The following is an 8,614-nucleotide window of genomic DNA, read 5'->3' as shown; positions in this document are numbered from 1 at the left end:
GCCGTGGGCATTGGGCTTCCCCCGTGGGGTGTGTCAGCCCCAAAGCCTCCACAACTCTCTGAGTGCTGAGTGTCTCTGCAGCAGAGCAGAAGGAGGAAGGGGGGGGGGGGTTGTACAGCTGTAGACCCCCACAGTCCTGGTGGGTACTGTGCCATGCCCCTGTGCTGTGTTACTTCCTTGTGCCGTGTCACATCCCAATGCTGTGCTGCATCCTGGTGCCATGCCACATCCCATTAACATGCCCTATCCCAGTGCCATTCCCTATCCCAGTGCCACGTCACGTCCCCAAAGTGGGGGCCGAGGACCAGGACCCCCACACCCTGGGGCTGTCCCCATGCTCATGGCTCCTGTGTGGTGTTTGCACTGCGATTGCCCTGATAACCCCACGGGCGCTCCCCATTCCTTCCCCATCAATCATTAATGCCAGCTGGGTGTGGGGCAGAGGAGGAGGAGGAGGGCTGGAGGAAGGCTTGTGGTGTTTCCCAGCTCATGGCAGAGGAATTAATTTTACAGTGATGGATGAGAGTGGGAGCGGATAATGCAGCCCCGGGTGGTCATTAAATGCTGCAAACGAGCACAAATCCCATCCCCAGTGCCCCAGGGTCAGAGCACTTACACTGAGGTCACCCAACCCTGCAATGAGGGGAGGCCAGGACCCCACCTTGCTCTGCTCCTGGGTCTCCATGGGGTGCATGGGGTCTTCATGGGGTGAATGGGGTCTCCATTGGGCACAAAGGAGTCCCTTAGTCTCCACAGAATGCATGGGATTTTCACAGGGGTCTTCACGGGGTGCATAGGGTCCTTGTATCCCCATGGAGTACTTGGGGGTCCTTGAGTCTCCATGGGGCGCATGGGAACTCTGTGGGGCACTTGGGATCTTCATGTAGCTCAAGGGGTTTCTATTGAGCATATGGGGGTCCCTGGATCTCTATGGAATGCATGAGGTTTCCATGGAACACACACTGGTCCCTGGGTCTCTGTGGGGTGCACAGGGCCTGCATGGGGCACATGGTGTCCTTGTGCCCCCATGCATACTGGGGTCCCTGGGTCTCCGTGGGGTTCATAGGGTCTCCATAGGACACATGGGGTGGGAGCGCAGACTGGAGCAATGCGAAGCCCCTGAGCCGCGGCCCACCCCATCCCCATCCAGATGTGCGGTGCGGCGGGCCAACATCTGGTGGCCCTGAACACAGGCTGCTCTGTCTGCTCCCAGCGACCCGCGCCCATGACCAACACGGATAATCCCCAGCTCTGCCATTCCGTATGAATGCACAGCGAAGCACTGGCAGCTGCTTCCATGCTATGCACTGATTTCCTAACTAAAATCCTTCTTTAACATTTATTTTTTGCTCTTCCACGAATATCCTTGGGACGAGACACCCCGTAGGGATGAGATGAATTTATTCAGTATTTGGCAGATGACAGAACATGGCTTCCAGTTCACAGGTTCCTACCAATGGCACTCCCATCTCCCCACCACGTGCCCCGGGCACCGGTGCCGATTGAGCCACCAAACCCCATGGTGTGCACAAGAAACAAACCTCAAACTAGAAAGGAAAGATGCACACACACTGGAGCCATGATGGCACAGCTCCCAGCTTGGAGAAAGCATGGTCTGCAGTCTCTTCCTGCAGGGGGTTAAGGCGGTGATGGTGAAGGCAAGCAGAAGGTTTGCAGTGTTCCCAGTTAAGCACAAGCAAGCTGTAGGGTTCGCTTCCCAACATGGATGAAGGTTGGAAAGGCTGAGTCATCACGTCCAACTGTCAGCCCAGCACCACTATGGCTGCCTACGGAGCCACGGGATCATTCTGGTTGGGAAAGACCTCCACCATCACCGTGTCCAGCTGCCAACCCATCACCACCGTGCCCACTAACCGCATCCCTGAACAGAATCATAGACTCATTCCAGTTGGAAAAGACCTCAAAGGTCACCAACCCCAGCCCCAACCCCAACCCCACCATGCCCACTGACCCATGTCCCCCAAAGCAAGAAGGGGAAGTCGTGGAGTGAGCAATGACACAAAACAAAAAGGAGTAGTTGTGAGGGTTCCCTGTGGATCTGTGTTTCACGAGCCGTGCACGCGCTGAGCCGGGTTCTCATCACTCCTCTCCCCTCCCTGACAGCTCGCTCACAATATTTACACTTGGCTCAGGCTGTGGCCACCACGTCTGTTTATTTCTGCTCTCCCAAAGGGCTGCAGGTACCCAACGAGCGCTCTCTGTGGTGCACTGGCTGCTGTTGGCTTCGGGCTTTATCGCTCCTTCCCATTCATCACCCCTGATAAATATTTATGGCTGCATTAGGGCACTCAGCTCCTTCCACTAAAAATAACATTCCGAAGCACTGAGGGGAAAAAAAAAAACCCACACCAAAATGGTGTGATTGGAACTGATTGCGATGTTTCCTAAGCACCCAGACGGCGGTGAGCTCCCAGCCTCAGACTACACAACTCTGCTCCTTCTCTTAATTTTAAACAAAACCCAACCCGGCTCTCAAGAATGAACACAGAGATGCTGATGCCAACCCGGAGCTGCTCGTCCCCAAATTCCCTGCCTGGAAGGGGACATTTGGTAACAGTTTAAAGAAGAGGCACTGGTCCGGGGTCCTCCCACTTCTCGTTCCTCCCCGACACACCATCACTTACAGAAGACAATGCAACATCAAATGCAACAGCAACCTGACAGCGGAGTGGTGCTTCCAGGTGGGTCTTAAGGGTCTGCCCTCAGAGTCCCCCCTACTTTACACGCAAAGAGACCCCAATGGTGCAAACCTCATTTTTGTCATGCACAGCAAAGGGTGGGAGCCAAGAGGAAACAGCCAGGATGGGATGTGATGGTGCTGCTGTTGAGTGTGAAATCCAACAGATCGGAATGCGTAGCGGGAGTGGGGAGTATTGCCTTTTTCTTGAACCTCCCGCAAATGGCAGAGTTCGATGGGGCGCTGTCTGATTATCGTTAGTAAACACATTGAGGAAAACAGTACATGCAATGGCCTAAGAGGCAAATGCCCACGGGGAAAGCCCTCGGTCGGTTGGGAGAACGCCGGTGCTGGTGGGAAGTCAACGCCGGTCACAGTCGCGTGATGGTGATGGGTCGGCCAGAACATGCCTCTCCGAGCGGCGTGGGGACGTCTTCGGGGCGTGAGCTCACTGAGAGCCCCCTGCGCCTGCACCGTGTGAGACAGAGATGGAGCCCATTGGCATTGGACCATGCAATCACAGAATCATTGGCTGGTTTGGGTTGGAGAGACCCTAAGGAACACCCATAGAGTGGTTTGGGTTGAAGTGACTCTAAAGAACACCCAGAGTCATAGACTGGCTTAGGTTGGGTTGGAAGGGTCTCTGAAGACCATCCAATTCCAATGTTCCCCCCCATTCTTTCCCCTTCTGACTCATTCTGGCGGATAAAGGAGCCCTGTAATAGTCTCTTGCCTTTATTATCTCACTTCTCTCCATTTTGTGCTTCTCAGCACCATCCCTGACGCTCCAGCCCATGCCCTGTGGCAAGGGACAGCCACATCCCAGCTGCCCCCCATACAGCAAAGTGCAGCACAGCCATTAGAGTCCAAGGGGCACAAAGGGACTGCCACGTACAGCCGGCACAAAGAGCTCTGTGCTGCCAACGTCTCCTCTAATGGCATCATTTCGCTCCTTCTTCAGTTACCAGATTGTTTCCCAGCCGAGACAGGACTTGAATTTCTAATGTAAAAACTATCAGAGGAACTCTGAAGCTGCTTTCAGGTTATCTCTATCCATTACTAAAATGGCAGGGAGGCAGAAGGGGCAAAAGCTTTGTTTTTCTGCTTTGCAAATTACCTTCAGAGCGCAACGGTGCTGGTTTTATCATGCAGAATTGTGTTTTGCAGCCATCGCGCTTAATTCTATTTGGCTAACATGGGCTGGATCCCAACAGACAATGTGAAGGTGGGATCCTTGTTCTGCTCTTCGGGTTCTGAACAAAGTACAAGCTTCCAGCACAATGGAAGAAGACCCAAGAATGGGATCCCCACTGACCTCTGTGAACCCACGTGTATGCCCACGCTGCGTGTTTTGGCGGCAGGAACCCTCCTCCTTCCCACCACCAGTGCTCAGAGATCAGCACTGTGCAAATACTATGCGGCATGGAAACCCAACCCGGTGCCCTCCTACGTTTTTCAGTGTGGAGATGATAGGGATCTGCCCCAGGTGCCTCGGAGGCATTGTGAGTGCGGGGCTCAGCCTCTCCCCGCCGACACTGTCTCATGCTCCCCAGCACCTGTTAGTCTGTCCATCTGCTGTGTCTTATTATAACGCAAAGTGCCGGCTCTTTGAGGGTAGAGATTGTATTTTTAGTACATCTGGATAGCGTCCGTCGCAATAGACTCCGATTTCCTGGCGGAGGCCTCTCAGTGTAAAAGTAATGCTAATAAAAGAAGAGATAACGGCGGTAATTCTGCTTTCACTGAAGTTAATGATGTTTTCCCACTGTCTGTAGCAGGAGCTGAATTAGGTCATAACTAGGAAAACCCAGCACCCTTTGGAATAGGTGTGGAGTGGTGGGAGGGAAATGCTCCTTGTCTTGTACAGAAGAAGAAAAGGAAGGTAAGAGGCTGAAGGTTGGCAGAGAAATGTCCAGGCTCACCTGAACTGCTGCACAGCCTGCGGTTGTCCCTCTAACCTGCAACACAGGAAGAAGATACATCCATAAAACAGGCAACTGTATTTCCTGTGAAATGAAAAACCATTGAATCATAGAATTGTGAAGGTTGGAAAACACATCCAAGATCATCCGGTCCAACCATCAACCCATCACCACCACCATGCCCACTAACCATGTCCCTAAACTGAATCACTGAACCATTCAGGTTGGAAAAGACCTCTCAGATCCCCAAGTTCAACCCCAGTCCACCCCCCCATGCCCACTGCCCACGTCCCTCAGTGCCACATCCCCACAGTTCTGGAACAGCTCCATGGATGGTGACCCCACCACTCCCTGGGCAGCTGTGCCACTGCATCACTGCTCTGTTTGGAGAAGAAATTTTCCTAATACCCAGCACAGACCTCTCATGGTGCTGCTTGAAGCCATTAGCTCTTGTCCTAAACCCAACCTCTCCATCTCCCATTGCTCTACTGAGCAGCTCTTCAGCTGCCAATAGCTCTGAAGTCATTGGGATCAACTTCCAGCCCTCTGGAATACAGGAGAGGAGCCCCAGTTAAACCCACGTTCCCCACAGCAAACTAAGAAATCACAGAGAGAGGCTCCTCATGGCCACCAGCACTTGGAGTCTGGAGGTGCCTTCACCACCTCCTGGGCTGCAGGAGGACTGCACCTTCAATATCGATCATTCCTTGATTTCTTGGCCAGCTTTTCATCTCACTATCTCTGCAACATTAAAAAATCACTTTATTTCTGGCAGAGATAATATTTACATTCCACACAAAGGCTTTTGGGCCAAGTCCTGCTTTGGGTTATGTCACTGTTCCCCAGTGCTGCTGCAGTGAGTAATAGGATTTGTCCTACTATGTCTCCACCACACGTCCCATCTCAAAACCCTCTTCTCCTTTATTCCCATTGCAAGATGGGATGCACATTTGGGGGAAAAAAAAAAAAAAAGAAAGAGAGAGAAAAAGAAGCAGAAGGGTCATCTGCTATGCATCTCAACTATTTAGCTTAAGAGGAATGTTCTAGGGCAGAGAGAGTCCTGTGATTTAGAGCCAACGCCACACTGCTTTGAAAGCTGAGATCAGACCCGGTGCATTTCTTCATGCATGCTGACAATGCCGAACGCTGATGGACAAACCAGCAGGAAGCTGAGCATTCCCAGGAACCTGAAAGCACTGCACTGGAAGACTCAGGAAAACGAGGAATTTTAGTGAGAAATGTGAGCCCCTTCGCTTTGTCTCAGCCAGAAGGAAAATACGCACAGAGCAACAACAACAAGGAAAAGGATCAAAAGTCCAAGTTTGTCACTGCTGGAATGAGGCTTGGCTCAACGAGAGAGAAAAACCTCCGGGGATGGTGGAAATGAAAGGGAGCCATGAGCAGCCCCGCACTGCCCACGTGGGATCATCGCCTGTGGGCGATGCTGAGCGCCCATCCGGCCAAGGTCATACAAGGTGGTGCTGTGCCGGTACCCGGCCCACGCGTGGGGCTGTTGTTTCTGTATGTATTCATCCACAGCAGAGCTCCTGCAGCACTTGGAGCAGCTCTTCCTCCTCCTCTTACACATTTCAAATATCTGTGTGGGGCTTTGTTAAAGAAAAACGTTCCCTAAAGCTGGATGCACACTGCGGGGACAGCCATGGTGGCACTGAGGCACCAAAAGTCATCTTTGGGGAATTAGAATGGAGAAAGCAAATCGACCCCTGGGGATGAGCGGATACAGAAATGTGTGGCTGGAGGATCAGAACTAGACAGTCTTCAAGGTCCCTTCCAACCCAACCTTTCTATGGCTCTATGACCTTTAAAGTCCCTTCCAATCCAAACATTCCAGGGCTCTATGACCCTTAAGGTCCCTTCCAACCCAAACATTCCATGGCTCTATGACCTTTAAAGTCCCTTCCAACCCAACCATTCTATGGCTCTATGACCTTTAAAGTCCCTTCCAACCCAAACATTCCAGGGCTCTATGACCCTTAAGGTCCCTTCCAACCCAAACATTCCATGGCTCTATGACCTTTAAAGTCCCTTCCAACCCAACCATTCTATGGCTCTATGACCTTTAAAGTCCCTTCCAACCCAAACATTCCAGGGCTCTATGACCCTTAAGGTCCCTTCCAACCCAAACATTCTATGGCTCTATGACCTTTAAGGTCCCTTCCAACCCAACCATTCTATGGCTCTATGACCCTTAAGGTCCCTTCCAACACAACCATTCTATGGCTCTATGACCTTTAAGGTCCTTCCCAACTCAAACATTCTATGGCTCTATGATCTTTAAGGTCCCTTCCAACCCAACCATTCTATGGCTCTATGACCTTTAAGGTCCCTTCCAACTCAACCATTCTATGGTTCCATGACCTTTAAGGTCCCCTCCAACCCAACCATTCTATGGCTCTATGATCTCTAAGGTCCCTTCCAACCCAACCATTCTATCATTCTGCAATTCACAGCTCAGAGATATGATTCCTTCCCTTACCTCGATCCTTCCCGTTCTGTATTTTTTCCATTTCTTCTTCATCTTCTTCCTCTGCTTCAAGAAGAAAAAAACCAAGCATAGATGAGATGTACGTGAGAGAACTGAGACATACGGAAATCACAAGTTTTAAGCTAATCTAAAAAGTGGAAGTATTTTTATGGAAAAAGGAAATGGCTTTATGGAAGAAGGAAATGGCTTCATGTTGATCTGATGTGGAAGCCCTGAGGTCCCTTCCTGGAACTGCTGTTTGCCTTTTTGTGCTCTCTGGACCCCAGGGCCAGGCTGTGCCCAAGGCTGGGTTTTTGCTCCATACCCATCCTAGCAATATTTCAGCTGAAGAGAATTTATGACAAAGCTCATATTTATATTGCAAAGCATAGGAACAGAAAGTCACATTCTTCTGTAGATGGTGGCTTGTATCTGTGCGCAACATCTCCCTGAGCCCTGGGCAAACAGGTGACAATCGTCATGCGCAGCGCTGTCACTCCTGCCCACTTCACACGCTGCTGAGTGCAAAGAGAGGCAGAAAGCTCCTCAATAAAGGGCACAATTTGAAGACCTTCGGATCAAAGTAGATCTTGATCTGCACACTGACATTTGCTTTACTTGCAAAGCACCAGGAGCACCAGGAGGAGCACCAGGACCCATCAAGTCTCAAACCAGAGCCACACAGCATTCTGTGATTCCATTTAGGGACGTGGGTTAGAGGACATGGTGGGGATGGGCTGATGGTTGGGCTTAATGATCTTGGCTTTTCCAACCTTAATGATTCTATGAATCTACGGTTCTTTATCATCAAGCAAGAACACGTAATTAATTTCCTTTTCACTTCCTCATGCCCCACAGCTGCATCACACACCACATCTGCTGCTGGACCAGCACTGCCATTGCTCAGCAGCTTGTGCCCTGCTTAGGAGATCTGACCTTCAGGAATGCAGCATTCCCTGGTGGTGCCCAAGTCATGGGGGGCTCCTGCTATTGCACACGCACAGACCAATAGCAGCAGGAACGCAGCAGCTAGGTGTTAGTCTGCTCCAAGAATCAGCAGCCAGGTTTCTATCTGCAGAACGTGACCTTAACCATCAGTGATAAAATCAATGGAAATCCTGTTCGGATGGCATTTGGAGTTCTCAACGACGTTAGCCATAAAACATGATTTTTTCACTTTATTGTTGAAGAAATGAACGGACCATCTTGTATTACACCTTAAATAGAATTTTTATAAAGAATAAACCTAAAGACAAATCGCTGTTACCTGAGTGCAACTCCTTCACCAGCGATGACATCGTGTTGGTGATGGAGTCGGCGGCCACCAGCAGGTCGTTCCGCAGGTTCCTCCTTGTACCTGGGAGCAGAGCAAACACACAGCACGTACAGCAGCCTGCCTCATGGACCCCAGCCCCATGGAGCTCAGCCCCACAGAGCTCAGCTCCATGCAGCAGAGCCCCACCAGGGACCCCTGCTTGGGAGGGCAGTAGTGCTACACCCAGCTGCATT

At 51.1% G+C, this 8,614-nt stretch overlaps 1 protein-coding gene across 18 annotated transcripts in view; it reads right to left on the bottom strand.

Annotated features, from left to right (window-relative positions):
• Positions 1-2,155: 2,155 nt before the first annotated feature.
• Positions 2,156-8,614, bottom strand: part of DTNB (dystrobrevin beta) — a 135,178-nt gene continuing 128,719 nt past the window's right edge. For 5 of the 18 annotated variants that reach the window (XR_011902996.1, XR_011902997.1, XM_072330818.1 and 2 more), the window contains 4 exons: positions 8,373-8,462; positions 7,118-7,171; positions 4,621-4,656; positions 2,156-3,166 (listed from right to left, as the gene is read on the bottom strand). Coding sequence is in view for 16 of the 18 variants with exons in the window: in XM_072330818.1 (XP_072186919.1) it covers positions 4,652-4,656; positions 7,118-7,171; positions 8,373-8,462 (149 nt within the window). In the remaining 2 variants the exon portion in view is untranslated. Of the gene's footprint in view, positions 3,167-3,412; positions 4,657-7,117; positions 7,172-8,372; positions 8,463-8,614 lie in introns of those variants that run through there. The other 13 variants (XM_072330815.1, XM_072330817.1, XM_072330823.1 and 10 more) reach the window with 7 other exon arrangements.

Source organism: Excalfactoria chinensis, chromosome 3 (genome assembly GCF_039878825.1).
Source record: "Excalfactoria chinensis isolate bCotChi1 chromosome 3, bCotChi1.hap2, whole genome shotgun sequence".
Taxonomy (NCBI): Eukaryota; Metazoa; Chordata; class Aves; order Galliformes; family Phasianidae; genus Excalfactoria; species Excalfactoria chinensis.
Note: the sequence above shows the minus strand (reverse complement) of the source record. Positions and strands in the feature narration are given on the sequence as shown.